The sequence below is a fragment of the Mobula hypostoma genome, chromosome 2 (assembly GCF_963921235.1).
Source record: "Mobula hypostoma chromosome 2, sMobHyp1.1, whole genome shotgun sequence".
Classification (NCBI taxonomy): Eukaryota; Metazoa; Chordata; class Chondrichthyes; order Myliobatiformes; family Myliobatidae; genus Mobula; species Mobula hypostoma.
This window is the reverse complement of record NC_086098.1, coordinates 248389384-248404954: the sequence shown is the minus strand read 5'-3', so window position 1 is coordinate 248404954 and position 15571 is coordinate 248389384. Positions and strand designations below refer to the sequence as shown.

At 60.3% G+C, this 15571-nt stretch overlaps 1 protein-coding gene across 10 annotated transcripts in view; it reads right to left on the bottom strand.

The window, feature by feature from the left end:
- The window catches only part of LOC134343081 (rho guanine nucleotide exchange factor 2-like), a 159714-nt gene that overhangs the window by 25059 nt on the left and 119084 nt on the right, over positions 1-15571 (bottom strand). For all 10 annotated transcript variants that reach the window (XM_063041951.1, XM_063041950.1, XM_063041953.1 and 7 more), the window contains one exon: positions 11351-11497. In XM_063041951.1, coding sequence (XP_062898021.1) covers positions 11351-11497 — 147 coding nt within the window. The remainder of the gene's footprint in view (positions 1-11350; positions 11498-15571) is intronic.

The window sequence follows — 15571 nt, the reverse complement described above, 5'->3', positions numbered from 1 at the left end:
TGGTACACGGTACGTGGTACAGGCAGAGGATGTGGTACACGGCACGTGGTACAGGCAGAGGATGTGGTACACGGCGCGTGGTCCAGGCAGAGGCTGTGGTACACGGCGCTTGGTACAGGCAGAACCTGTGGTACACGGCGCATGGTACAGGCAGAGGATGTGGTACACGGTACGTGGTACAGGCAGAGGATGTGGTACACGGTACGTGGTACAGGCAGAGGATGTGGTACACAGTACGTGGTACAGGCAGAGGGTGTGGTACACGGTACGTGGTACAGGCAGAGGATGTGGTACACGGCACGTGGTACAGGCAGAGACTGTGGTACACGGCGCGTGGTCCAGGCAGAGGCTGTGGTACACGGTACGTGGTCCAGGCAGAGGATGTGGTACAGGCAGAGGATGTGGTACACGGCACGTGGTACAGGCAGAGACTGTGGTACACGGCGCGTGGTCCAGGCAGAGGCTGTGGTACACGGCGCGTGGTACAGGCAGAACCTGTGGTACACGGCGCATGGTACAGGCAGAGGATGTGGTACACGGTACGTGGTCCAGGCAGAGGATGTGGTACACGGTATGTGGTACAGGCAGAGGCTGTGGTACACGGCGCGTGGTACAGGCAGAGGCTGTGGTACACGGCGCGTGGTACAGGCAGAGGCTGTGGTACACGGCGCGTGGTCCAGGCAGAGGCTGTGGTACACGGCGCGTGGTCCAGGCAGAGGATGTGGTACACGTTACGTGGTCCAGGCAGAGGATGTGGTACACGGCACGTGGTACAGGCAGAGACTGTGGTACACGGCGCGTGGTCCAGGCAGAGGCTGTGGTACACGGCGCGTGGTACAGGCAGAACCTGTGGTACACGGCGCATGGTACAGGCAGAGGATGTGGTACACGGTACGTGGTCCAGGCAGAGGCTGTGGTACACGGTACGTGGTACAGGCAGAGGCTGTGGTACACGGCGCGTGGTACACGGCGCGTGGTCCAGGCAGAGGCTATGGTACACGGCGCGTGGTCCAGGCAGAGGATGTGGTACACGGTACGTGGTACAGGCAGAGGATGTGGTACACGGCACGTGGTACAGGCAGAGGATGTGGTACACGGTGCGTGGTCCAGGCAGAGGCTGTGGTACACGGTGCGTGGTACAGGCAGAGGATGTGGTACACGGCACGTGGTACAGGCAGAGGATGTGGTACACGGCGCGTGGTCCAGGCAGAGGCTGTGGTACACGGCGCGTGGTACAGGCAGAACCTGTGGTACACGGCGCATGGTACAGGCAGAGGATGTGGTACACGGTACGTGGTACAGGCAGAGGATGTGGTACACGGTACGTGGTACAGGCAGAGGATGTGGTACACAGTACGTGGTACAGGCAGAGGGTGTGGTACACGGTACGTGGTACAGGCAGAGGATGTGGTACACGGCGCGTGGTACAGGCAGAGGCTGTGGTACACGGCGCGTGGTCCAGGCAGAGGCTGTGGTACACGGTACGTGGTCCAGGCAGAGGATGTGGTACAGGCAGAGGATGTGGTACACGGCACGTGGTACAGGCAGAGACTGTGGTACACGGCGCGTGGTCCAGGCAGAGGCTGTGGTACACGGTACGTGGTCCAGGCAGAGGATGTGGTACAGGCAGAGGATGTGGTACACGGCACGTGGTACAGGCAGAGACTGTGGTACACGGCGCGTGGTCCAGGCAGAGGCTGTGGTACACGGCGCGTGGTACAGGCAGAACCTGTGGTACACGGCGCATGGTACAGGCAGAGGATGTGGTACACGGTACGTGGTCCAGGCAGAGGATGTGGTACACGGTATGTGGTACAGGCAGAGGCTGTGGTACACGGCGCGTGGTACAGGCAGAGGCTGTGGTACACGGCGCGTGGTACAGGCAGAGGCTGTGGTACACGGCGCGTGGTCCAGGCAGAGGCTGTGGTACACGGCGCGTGGTCCAGGCAGAGGATGTGGTACACGTTACGTGGTCCAGGCAGAGGATGTGGTACACGGCACGTGGTACAGGCAGAGACTGTGGTACACGGCGCGTGGTACAGGCAGAACCTGTGGTACACGGCGCATGGTACAGGCAGAGGATGTGGTACACGGTACGTGGTCCAGGCAGAGGCTGTGGTACACGGTACGTGGTACAGGCAGAGGCTGTGGTACACGGCGCGTGGTACAGGCAGAGGCTATGGTACACGGCGCGTGGTCCAGGCAGAGGATGTGGTACACGGTACGTGGTACAGGCAGAGGATGTGGTACACGGCACGTGGTACAGGCAGAGGATGTGGTACACGGTGCGTGGTCCAGGCAGAGGCTGTGGTACACGGTGCGTGGTACAGGCAGAGGCTGTGGTACACGGCGCGTGGTACAGGCAGAGGCTGTGGTACACGGCGCGTGGTACAGGCAGAGGATGTGGTACACGGTACGTGGTCCAGGCAGAGGATGTGGTACACGGTACGTGGTCCAGGCAGAGGATGTGGTACACGGCACGTGGTACAGGCAGAGGCTGTGGTACACGGCGCGTGGTACAGGCAGAGGCTGTGGTACACGGCGCGTGGTACAGGCAGAGGCTGTGGTACACGGCGCGTGGTCCAGGCAGAGGATGTGGTACACGGTGCGTGGTCCAGGCAGAGGATGTGGTACACGGTGCGTGGTACAGGCAGAGGATGTGGTACACGGTACGTGGTACAGGCAGAGGATGTGGTACACGGTACGTGGTACAGGCAGAGGATGTGGTACACGGCGCGTGGTACAGGCAGAGGCTGTGGTACACGGCGGGTGGTCCAGGCAGAGGCTGTGGTACACGGCGCGTGGTCCAGGCAGAGGATGTGGTACACGGCGCGTGGTCCAGGCAGAGGATGTGGTACACGGCACGTGGTACAGGCAGAGGATGTGGTACACGGTGCGTGGTCCAGGCAGAGGATGTGGTACACGGCACGTGGTACAGGCAGAGGATGTGGTACACGGTGCGTGGTCCAGGCAGAGGATGTGGTACACGGTACGTGGTACAGGCAGAGGATGTGGTACACGGTACGTGGTACAGGCAGAGGCTGTGGTACACGGCGCGTGGTACAGGCAGAGGCTGTGGTACACGGCGCGTGGTCCAGGCAGAGGCTGTGGTACACGGCGCGTGGTCCAGGCAGAGGATGTGGTACACGGTAGCGTGGTCCGGGCAGAGGATGTGGTACACGGTGCGTGGTCCAGGCAGAGGATGTGGTACAGGCAGAGGATGTGGTACACGGCACGTGGTACAGGCAGAGGATGTGGTACACGGCGCGTGGTCCAGGCAGAGGCTGTGGTACACGGCGCGTGGTACAGGCAGAGGCTGTGGTACACGGCGCATGGTACAGGCAGAGGATGTTGTACACGGTACGTGGTCCAGGCAGAGGATGTGGTACACGGTATGTGGTACAGGCAGAGGATGTGGTACACGGTACGTGGTACAGGCAGAGGCTGTGGTACACGGCGCGTGGTACAGGCAGAGGCTGTGGTACACGGCGCGTGGTCCAGGCAGAGGCTGTGGTACACGGCGCGTGGTCCAGGCAGAGGATGTGGTACACGGTACGTGGTACAGGCAGAGGATGTGGTACACGGCACGTGGTACAGGCAGAGGATGTGGTACACGGCGCGTGGTCCAGGCAGAGGCTGTGGTACACGGCGCGTGGTACAGGCAGAACCTGTGGTACACGGCGCATGGTACAGGCAGAGGATGTGGTACACGGTACGTGGTCCAGGCAGAGGCTGTGGTACACGGTACGTGGTACAGGCAGAGGCTGTGGTACACGGCGCGTGGTCCAGGCAGAGGCTGTGGTACACGGCGCGTGGTCCAGGCAGAGGCTGTGGTACACGGCGCGTGGTCCAGGCAGAGGATGTGGTACACGGTACGTGGTACAGGCAGAGGATGTGGTACACGGCACGTGGTACAGGCAGAGGATGTGGTACACGGTACGTGGTCCAGGCAGAGGCTGTGGTACACGGTGCGTGGTACAGGCAGAGGATGTGGTACACGGCACGTGGTACAGGCAGAGGATGTGGTACACGGCGCGTGGTCCAGGCAGAGGCTGTGGTACACGGCGCGTGGTACAGGCAGAACCTGTGGTACACGGCGCATGGTACAGGCAGAGGATGTGGTACACGGTACGTGGTACAGGCAGAGGATGTGGTACACGGTACGTGGTACAGGCAGAGGATGTGGTACACAGTACGTGGTACAGGCAGAGGGTGTGGTACACGGTACGTGGTACAGGCAGAGGATGTGGTACACGGCGCGTGGTACAGGCAGAGGCTGTGGTACACGGCGCGTGGTCCAGGCAGAGGCTGTGGTACACGGTACGTGGTCCAGGCAGAGGATGTGGTACAGGCAGAGGATGTGGTACACGGCACGTGGTACAGGCAGAGACTGTGGTACACGGCGCGTGGTCCAGGCAGAGGCTGTGGTACACGGTACGTGGTCCAGGCAGAGGATGTGGTACAGGCAGAGGATGTGGTACACGGCACGTGGTACAGGCAGAGACTGTGGTACACGGCGCGTGGTCCAGGCAGAGGCTGTGGTACACGGCGCGTGGTACAGGCAGAACCTGTGGTACACGGCGCATGGTACAGGCAGAGGATGTGGTACACGGTACGTGGTCCAGGCAGAGGATGTGGTACACGGTATGTGGTACAGGCAGAGGCTGTGGTACACGGCGCGTGGTACAGGCAGAGGCTGTGGTACACGGCGCGTGGTACAGGCAGAGGCTGTGGTACACGGCGCGTGGTCCAGGCAGAGGCTGTGGTACACGGCGCGTGGTCCAGGCAGAGGATGTGGTACACGGTACGTGGTCCAGGCAGAGGATGTGGTACACGGCACGTGGTACAGGCAGAGACTGTGGTACACGGCGCGTGGTCCAGGCAGAGGCTGTGGTACACGGCGCGTGGTACAGGCAGAACCTGTGGTACACGGCGCATGGTACAGGCAGAGGATGTGGTACACGGTACGTGGTCCAGGCAGAGGCTGTGGTACACGGTACGTGGTACAGGCAGAGGCTGTGGTACACGGCGCGTGGTCCAGGCAGAGGCTATGGTACACGGCGCGTGGTCCAGGCAGAGGATGTGGTACACGGTACGTGGTACAGGCAGAGGATGTGGTACACGGCACGTGGTACAGGCAGAGGATGTGGTACACGGTGCGTGGTCCAGGCAGAGGCTGTGGTACACGGTGCGTGGTACAGGCAGAGGCTGTGGTACACGGCGCGTGGTACAGGCAGAGGCTGTGGTACACGGCGCGTGGTACAGGCAGAGGATGTGGTACACGGCGCGTGGTACAGGCAGAGGATTTGGTACACGGTACGTGGTCCAGGCAGAGGATGTGGTACACGGTACGTGGTCCAGGCAGAGGATGTGGTACACGGTACGTGGTCCAGGCAGAGGATGTGGTACACGGTACGTGGTCCAGGCAGAGGATGTGGTACACGGTACGAGGTACAGGCAGAGGATGTGGTACACGGTACGTGGTCCAGGCAGAGGATGTGGTACACGGCACGTGGTACAGGCAGAGGCTGTGGTACACGGCGCGTGGTACAGGCAGAGGCTGTGGTACACGGCGCGTGGTACAGGCAGAGGCTGTGGTACACGGCGCGTGGTCCAGGCAGAGGATGTGGTACACGGTGCGTGGTCCAGGCAGAGGATGTGGTACACGGTGCGTGGTACAGGCAGAGGATGTGGTACACGGTACGTGGTACAGGCAGAGGATGTGGTACACGGTACGTGGTACAGGCAGAGGATGTGGTACACGGCGCGTGGTACAGGCAGAGGCTGTGGTACACGGCGGGTGGTCCAGGCACAGGCTGTGGTACAGGGCGCGTGGTCCAGGCAGAGGATGTGGTACAGGGCGCGTGGTCCAGGCAGAGGATGTGGTACACGGCACGTGGTACAGGCAGAGGATGTGGTACATGGTGCGTGGTCCAGGCAGAGGATGTGGTACACGGCACGTGGTACAGGCAGAGGATGTGGTACACGGTGCGTGGTCCAGGCAGAGGATGTGGTACACGGTACGTGGTACAGGCAGAGGATGTGGTACACGGTACGTGGTCCAGGCAGAGGCTGTGGTACACGGCGCGTGGTACAGGCAGAGGCTGTGGTATACGGCGCGTGGTCCAGGCAGAGGCTGTGGTACACGGCGCGTGGTACAGGCAGAGGATGTGGTACACGGCGCGTGGTACAGGCAGAGGATGTGGTACACGGTACGTGGTCCAGGCAGAGGATGTGGTACAGACAGAGGATGTGGTACACGGTACGTGGTCCAGGCAGAGGCTGTGGTACACGGCGCGTGGTACAGGCAGAGGCTGTGGTACACGGCGCGTGGTCCAGGCAGAGGCTGTGGTACACGGCGCGTGGTACAGGCAGAGGATGTGGTACACGGCGCGTGGTACAGGCAGAGGATGTGGTACACGGTACGTGGTACAGGCAGAGGATGTGGTACACGGCGCGTGGTACAGGCAGAGGATGTGGTACACGGCGCGTGGTACAGGCAGAGGATGTGGTACACGGTACGTGGTACAGGCAGAGGATGTGGTACACGGCACGTGGTACAGGCAGAGGATGTGGTACACGGCGCGTGGTACAGGCAGAGGCTGTGGTACACGGCGCGTGGTACAGGCAGAGGCTGTGGTACACGGCGCGTGGTACAGGCAGAGGCTGTGGTACACGGCGCGTGGTACAGGCAGAGGATGTGGTACACGGCGCGTGGTCCAGGCAGAGGATGTGGTACACGGTACGTGGTCCAGGCAGAGGATGTGGTACACGGTACGTGGTACAGGCAGAGGATGTGGTACACGGCACGTGGTACAGGCAGAGGATGTGGTACACGGCGCGTGGTCCAGGCAGAGGCTGTGGTACACGGCGCGTGGTACAGGCAGAGGCTGTGGTACACGGCGCGTGGTACAGGCAGAGGATGTGGTACACGGCGCGTGGTACAGGCAGAGGATGTGGTACACGGCGCGTGGTCCAGGCAGAGGATGTGGTACACGGTACGTGGTCCAGGCAGAGGATGTGGTACACGGTACGTGGTCCAGGCAGAGGATGTGGTACACGGTACGTGGTACAGGCAGAGGATGTGGTACACGGTACGTGGTACAGGCAGAGGATGTGGTACACGGTACGTGGTACAGGCAGAGGATGTGGTACACGGTACGTGGTCCAGGCAGAGGCTGTGGTACACGGCGCGTGGTACAGGCAGAGGCTGTGGTACACGGCGCGTGGTACAGGCAGAGGCTGTGGTACACGGCGCGTGGTACAGGCAGAGGCTGTGGTACACGGCGCGTGGTCCAGGCAGAGGATGTGGTACACGGTACGTGGTCCAGGCAGAGGATGTGGTACACGGTACGTGGTACAGGCAGAGGATGTGGTACACGGTACGTGGTACAGGCAGAGGATGTGGTACACGGCGCGTGGTACAGGCAGAGGCTGTGGTACACGGTACGTGGTCCAGGCAGAGGATGTGGTACAGGCAGAGGATGTGGTACACGGCACGTGGTACAGGCAGAGGATGTGGTACACGGCGCGTGGTCCAGGCAGAGGATGTGGTACACGGTACGTGGTCCAGGCAGAGGATGTGGTACAGGCAGAGGATGTGGTACACGGCACGTGGTACAGGCAGAGACTGTGGTACACGGCGCGTGGTCCAGGCAGAGGATGTGGTACACGGCGCGTGGTACAGGCAGAGGATGTGGTACACGGTACGTGGTACAGGCAGAGGATGTGGTACACGGTACGTGGTCCAGGCAGAGGATGTGGTACACGGTACGTGGTACAGGCAGAGGCTGTGGTACACGGCGCGTGGTCCAGGCAGAGGCTGTGGTACACGGCGCGTGGTACAGGCAGAGGCTGTGGTACACGGCGCGTGGTACAGGCAGAGGATGTGGTACACGGCGCGTGGTCCAGGCAGAGGATGTGGTACACGGTACGTGGTCCAGGCAGAGGATGTGGTACACGGTACGTGGTACAGGCAGAGGCTGTGGTACACGGCGCGTGGTACAGGCAGAGGCTGTGGTACACGGCGCGTGGTCCAGGCAGAGGCTGTGGTACACGGCGCGTGGTACAGGCAGAGGATGTGGTACACGGCGCGTGGTACAGGCAGAGGATGTGGTACACGGTACGTGGTCCAGGCAGAGGATGTGGTACATGGTGCGTGGTCCAGGCAGAGGATGTGGTACACGGTACGTGGTACAGGCAGAGGATGTGGTACACGGTACGTGGTACAGGCAGAGGATGTGGTACACGGTACGTGGTACAGGCAGAGGATGTGGTACACGGCACGTGGTACAGGCAGAGGATGTGGTACACGGCGCGTGGTCCAGGCAGAGGCTGTGGTACACGGCGCGTGGTACAGGCAGAACCTGTGGTACACGGCGCATGGTACAGGCAGAGGATGTGGTACACGGTACGTGGTACAGGCAGAGGATGTGGTACACGGTACGTGGTACAGGCAGAGGATGTGGTACACGGTACGTGGTACAGGCAGAGGATGTGGTACACGGTACGTGGTACAGGCAGAGGATGTGGTACACGGTACGTGGTACAGGCAGAGGATGTGGTACACGGTACGTGGTACAGGCAGAGGATGTGGTACACGGCGCGTGGTACAGGCAGAGGCTGTGGTACACGGCGCGTGGTCCAGGCAGAGGCTGTGGTACACGGCGCGTGGTCCAGGCAGAGGCTGTGGTACACGGCGCGTGGTCCAGGCAGAGGATGTGGTACACGGCGCGTGGTACAGGCAGAGGATGTGGTACACGGTGCGTGGTCCAGGCAGAGGATGTGGTACACGGCACGTGGTACAGGCAGAGGATGTGGTACATGGTGCGTGGTCCAGGCAGAGGATGTGGTACACGGTACGTGGTACAGGCAGAGGATGTGGTACACGGTACGTGGTACAGGCAGAGGATGTGGTACACGGCGCGTGGTACAGGCAGAGGCTGTGGTACACGGCGCGTGGTCCAGGCAGAGGCTGTGGTACACGGCGCGTGGTACAGGCAGAGGATGTGGTACACGGCGCGTGGTACAGGCAGAGGATGTGGTACACGGTACGTGGTCCAGGCAGAGGATGTGGTACACGGTACGTGGTACAGGCAGAGGATGTGGTACACGGTACGTGGTCCAGGCAGAGGCTGTGGTACACGGCGCGTGGTACAGGCAGAGGCTGTGGTATACGGCGCGTGGTCCAGGCAGAGGCTGTGGTACACGGCGTGTGGTACAGGCAGAGGATGTGGTACACGGCGCGTGGTACAGGCAGAGGATGTGGTACACGGTACGTGGTCCAGGCAGAGGATGTGGTACAGACAGAGGATGTGGTACACGGTACGTGGTACAGGCAGAGGATGTGGTACACGGTACATGGTACAGGCAGAGGATATGGTACACGGTACGTGGTACAGGCAGAGGATGTGGTACACGGCACGTGGTACAGGCAGAGGATGTGGTACACGGCGCGTGGTCCAGGCAGAGGCTGTGGTACACGGCGCGTGGTACAGGCAGAACCTGTGGTACACGGTGCATGGTACAGGCAGAGGATGTGGTACACGGTACGTGGTACAGGCAGAGGATGTGGTACACGGTACGTGGTACAGGCAGAGGATGTGGTACACAGTACGTGGTACAGGCAGAGGGTGTGGTACACGGTACGTGGTACAGGCAGAGGATGTGGTACACGGTACGTGGTACAGGCAGAGGATGTGGCACACGGTACGTGGTACAGGCAGAGGGTGTGGTACACGGTACCTGATACAGGCAGAGGATGTGATACACGGCACGTGGTACAGGCAGAGGCTGTGGTACACGGCACGTGGTACAGGCAAGGCTGTGGTACACGGCACGTGGTACAGGCAGAGGATGTGGTACACGGCGCGTGGTCCAGGCAGAGGATGTGGTACACGGTACGTGGTACAGGCAGAGGATGTGGTACACGGTACATGGTACAGGCAGAGGATGTGGTACACGGTACGTGGTACAGGCAGAGGATGTGGTACACGGCACGTGGTACAGGCAGAGTCTGTGGTACACGGCGCGTGGTCCAGGCAGAGGTTGTGGTACACGGCGTGTGGTACAGGCAGAGGATGTGGTACATGGCGCGTGGTACAGGCAGAGGATGTGGTACACGGTACGTGGTCCAGGCAGAGGATGTGGTACACGGTACAGGCAGAGGATGTGGTACACGGTACGTGGTACAGGCAGAGGATGTGGTACACGGTATGTGGTACAGGCAGAGGATGTGGTACACGGCACGTGGTACAGGCAGAGACTGTGGTACACGGCGCGTGGTCCAGGCAGAGGCTGTGGTACACGGCGCGTGGTACAGGCAGAGGCTGTGGTACACGGCGCGTGGTACAGGCAGAGGATGTGGTACACGGTGCGTGGTCCAGGCAGAGGATGTGGTACAGGCAGAGGATATGGTACACGGTACGTGGTACAGGCAGAGGATGTGGTACACGGTACGTGGTACAGGCAGAGGCTGTGGTACACGGCGCGTGGTACAGGCAGAGGATGTGGTACACGGCGCGTGGTACAGGCAGAGGCTGTGGTACATGGCGCGTGGTACAGGCAGAGGATGTGGTACACGGTACGTGGTCCAGGCAGAGGATGTGGTACACGGTACAGGCAGAGGATGTGGTACACGGTACGTGGTACAGGCAGAGGATGTGGTACACGGTATGTGGTACAGGCAGAGGATGTGGTACACGGCACGTGGTACAGGCAGAGACTGTGGTACACGGCGCGTGGTCCAGGCAGAGGCTGTGGTACACGGTACGTGGTACAGGCAGAGGGTGTGGTATACGGTACATGATACAGGCAGAGGATGTGGTACACGGTACGTGGTACAGGCAGAGGATGTGGTACACGGTACGTGGTCCAGGCAGAGGATGTGGTACACGGCGCGTGGTACAGGCAGAACCTGTGGTACACGGCGCGTGGTACAGGCAGAGGATGTGGTACACGGCGCGTGGTACAGGCAGAGGATGTGGTACACGGCGCGTGGTACAGGCAGAGGCTGTGGTACACGGCGCGTGGTACAGGCAGAGGATGTGGTACACGGTATGTGGTCCGTGGTACAGGCAGAGGATGTGGTACACGGTACGTGGTACAGGCAGAGGATGTGGTACACGGTACGTGGTACAGGCAGAGGATGTGGTACACGGTACGTGGTACAGGCAGAGGATGTGGTACACGGCGCGTGGTACAGGCAGAGGCTGTGGTACACGGCGCGTGGTACAGGCAGAGGATGTGGTACACGGTACGTGGTACAGGCAGAGGATGTGGTACACGGTACGTGGTACAGGCAGAGGATGTGGTACACGGTTTTGCGGTATGGGAACCCCAGGGTGCTGACCATAAATGACGTCCTGCCTCTTCATCACGTCCTTGCGGTGCTGCTGCAGGAAGCTGGCGTCCACGGCCAGGCTCCACGAGTCCGCCTCAAAGTCCTTCTCGTCCGTCTCCAGGTCACCCATCAGCTGCTGGTAGATGGTCTCTGCGCCTTTTGTTTACACAAAAATATCTTGATTACAAACTGCATTCAAAAACGATATAAAATAGAAGAAGAAACACAATGACAGCGACTTACACAATTAGTAACACCAACTACATTCCATTAAAATGTTTCTATCTCCGTCAGGGATGGTGTTCATTCCCTGCGGCACAACGGTCCCGGGGTTGGTGTTCCTGGCGGGGTGGGAGCTGCAGACCAGGACAGGACAGGACTCCCTCCTTTCCCAACCTCCCCCCGCAGCTCTGGAGAGAAGGGGTCGTGTGAGAACGCCCCATCTTCCATCCACAACAATGCTCAAACCCTCTCGGACTGTGGATCAGGGGCTTCACTTCCAACAGCGGCTCCCACCCCGTCTTCATTTCCCTGGCTCAAACCATTCGCCACTTGCGCCCCACCTCAGTGAGACTTAGCCATCAGCGTGTGCACCACGTGGCATCGCACTGTGCTGCTTGGGCCAGCCCCTGCAGCTTCCCAGCATTCCCACAGCACCCACACACTCCCCAGTCTGGCAGGCACCCTCTGAAAGGCCACCTTGCAACAGGTGGTACCCAACACTGAGGGACAGAGGGACCTCGGTGTACGAGGGTAGGACACACACTGTGAACGGTAGGGAGTACTGAGGGACAGGGACCTCGGTGTACGAGGGTGGGACACACTGTGAACGGTAGGGAGTACTGAGGAACAGAGGGACCTCGGTGTACGAGGGTAGGACACACCGTGAACGGTAGGGAGTACTGAGGGACAGAGGGACCTCGGTGTACGCGGGTAGGACACACTGTGAACGGGAGTACTGAGGGACAGAGGGACCTCGGTGTACGAGGGTAGGACACACCGTGAACGGTAGGGAGTACTGAGGGACAGGGACCTCGGTGTACGAGGGTGGGACACACTGTGAACGGTAGGGAGTACTGAGGGACAGAGGGACCTCGGTGTACGAGGGTAGGACACACCGTGAACGGTAGGGAGTACTGAGGGACAGAGGGACCTCGGTGTACGAGGGTAGGACACACCGTGAACGGTAGGGAGTACTGAGGGACAGAGGGACCTCGGTGTACGAGGGTAGGACACACCGTGAACGGTAGGGAGTACTGAGGGACAGGGACCTCGGTGTACGAGGGTGGGACACACTGTGAACGGTAGGGAGTACTGAGGGACAGAGGGACCTCGGTGTACGAGGGTAGGACACACCGTGAACGGTAGGGAGTACTGAGGGACAGAGGGACCTCGGTGTACGAGGGTAGGACACACCGTGAATGGTAGGGAGTACTGAGGGACAGAGGGACCTCCGTGTACGAGGGTAGGACACACACTGTGAACGGTAGGGAGTACTGAGGGACAGAGGGACCTCCGTGTACGAGGGTGTGACACACACTGTGAACGGTAGGGAGTACTGAGGGACAGAGGGACCTCCGTGTACGAGGGTGTGACACACACTGTGAACGGTAGGGAGTACTGAGGGACAGAGGGACCTCGGTGTACGAGGGTAGGACACACACTGTGAATGGTAGGGAGTACTGAGGGACAGAGGGACCTCCGTGTACAAGGGTAGGACACACACTGTGAATGGTAGGGAGGACTGAGGGACAGAGGGACCTCCGTGTACGAGGGTAGGACACACCGTGAACGGTAGGGAGTACTGAGGGACAGAGGGACCTCGGTGTACGAGGGTGGGACACACCGTGAACGGTAGGGAGTACTGAGGGACAGAGGGACCTCCGTGTACGAGGGTGGGACACACACTGTGAACGGTAGGGAGTACTGAGGGACAGAGGGACCTCGGTGTACAAGGGTAGGACACACACTGTGAATGGTAGGGAGGACTGAGGGACAGAGGGACCTCGGTGTACGAGGGTAGGACACACCGTGAACGGTAGGGAGTACTGAGGGACAGAGGGACCTCCGTGTACGAGGGTGGGACACACCGTGAACGGTAGGGAGTACTGAGGGACAGAGGGACCTCCGTGTACGAGGGTGGGACACACCGTGAACGGTAGGGAGTACTGAGGGACAGAGGGAGCTCGGTGTACGAGGGTGGGACACACAGTATGAACGGCAGGGAGTACTGAGGGACAGAGGGACCTCGGTGTACGAGGGTTGGACACACACTGTGAACGGTAGGGAGTACTGAGGGACAGAGGGACCTCCGTGTACAAGGGTGGGACACACCGTGAACGGTAGGGAGTACTGAGGGACAGAGGGACCTCGGTGTACGAGGGTAGGACACACTGTGAATGGTAGGGAGTACTGAGGGACAGAGGGACCTCCGTGTACAAGGGTGGGACACACCGTGAACGGTAGGGAGTACTGAGGGACAAAGGGACCTCGGTGTACGAGGGTGGGACACACCGTGAACGGTAGGGAGTACTGAGGGACAGAGGGACCTCGGTGTACGAGGGTAGGACACACTGTGAATGGTAGGGAGTACTGAGGGACAGAGGGACCTCGGTGTACAAGGGTAGGACACACACTGTGAATGGTAGGGAGGACTGAGGGACAGAGGGACCTCGGTGTACGAGGGTAGGACACACCGTGAACGGTAGGGAGTACTGAGGGACAGAGGGACCTCGGTGTACAAGGGTAGGACACACACTGTGAATGGTAGGGAGGACTGAGGGACAGAGGGACCTCCGTGTACGAGGGTAGGACACACCGTGAATGGGGGAGTACTGAGGGACAGAGGGACCTAGGTGTACGAAGGTAGGACACACACTGAATGGTAGGGAGTACTGAAGGACAGAGGGACCTCGGTGTACGAGGGTAGGACACACACTGTGAACGGTAGGGTGTACTGAGGGACAGAGGGACCTCGGTGTACGAGGGTAGGACACACACTGTGAACAGTAGGGAGGTTGAGGGACAGAGGGACCTCGGTGTACGAGGGTAGGACACACTGTGAACGGTAGGGAGTACTGAGGGACAGAGAGACCTCGGTGTATGAGGGTGGGACACACACTGTGAACGGTAGGGAGTACTGAGGGACAGGGACCTCGGTGTACAAGGGTAGGACACACTGTGAACGGTAGGGAGTACTGAGGGACAGAGGGACCTCGGTGTACGAGGGTCGGACACACTGTGAACGGTAGGGAGTACTGAGGGACAGAGGGACCTTGGTGTACGAGGGTAGGACACACACTGTGAAAGGTAGGGAGTACTGAGGGACAGAGGGACCTCGGTGTACGAGGGTAGGACACACACTGTGAACGGTAGGGAGTACTGAGGGACAGAGGGACCTCGGTGTACGAGGGTAGGACACACACTGTGAACGGTAGGGAGTACTGAGGGACGGAGGGACCTCGGTGTACAAGGGTAGGGCACACACTGTGAACGGTAGGGAGTACTGAGGGACAGGGACCTCGGTGTACAAGGGTAGGGCACACACTGTGAACGGTAGGGAGTACTGAGGGACAGAGGGACCTCGGTGTACCAGTCGAATGATTCCTGAAGGTGGCAGCACAGATCAGGGGGTGAAGAAGGTTTACGGGAAACTTGTCTCCATTAGCCGGGGCACAGAATACAGGAGCAGGGAGGTTATGGTCCAACTTTAGAAACCACCGGTCAGGCCACAGCTGGAGCACCGTGTGTATTTCTGGTCACAGAATCTCGGAAGGAGATGACTGCACTGGAGAAGGTGCAGAGGAGATCGCTCAGGGCATTGACTGGGACGAAGATTTCAGTCAATGTGGAGAGAGGGGAGGCAGAGGGAGGAGGGGCAGGAGTGGGGGTGAGATCTGAGATCTGTGAGCAGAGTTGGAGGCGTAGGGGAGAGAGGAGGAAAAGGAGGCAGACGGAACATGGAGAGCAGGGTGAAGAGGATGGGAGATGGGCAGGGTAACATGGGAGTCAACATGGAGAGGCAGAGGGAGGGGTGGGCACTGGGGATCGGGACAGAGTACTGGGGGGTGGATTTGGAATGTCTGTGTGTGGACAGGGATGGGGCAGGCACGGCAGCAGGGCTGTGTGCCCATTGGTGGGTACTGCCCCAGTTAGAGAACCCACTCCTGGACTGGTATGGGTGGGTACAGCCCCAGTTAGAGAACCTACTCCCGGACTGGCATGGGTGGG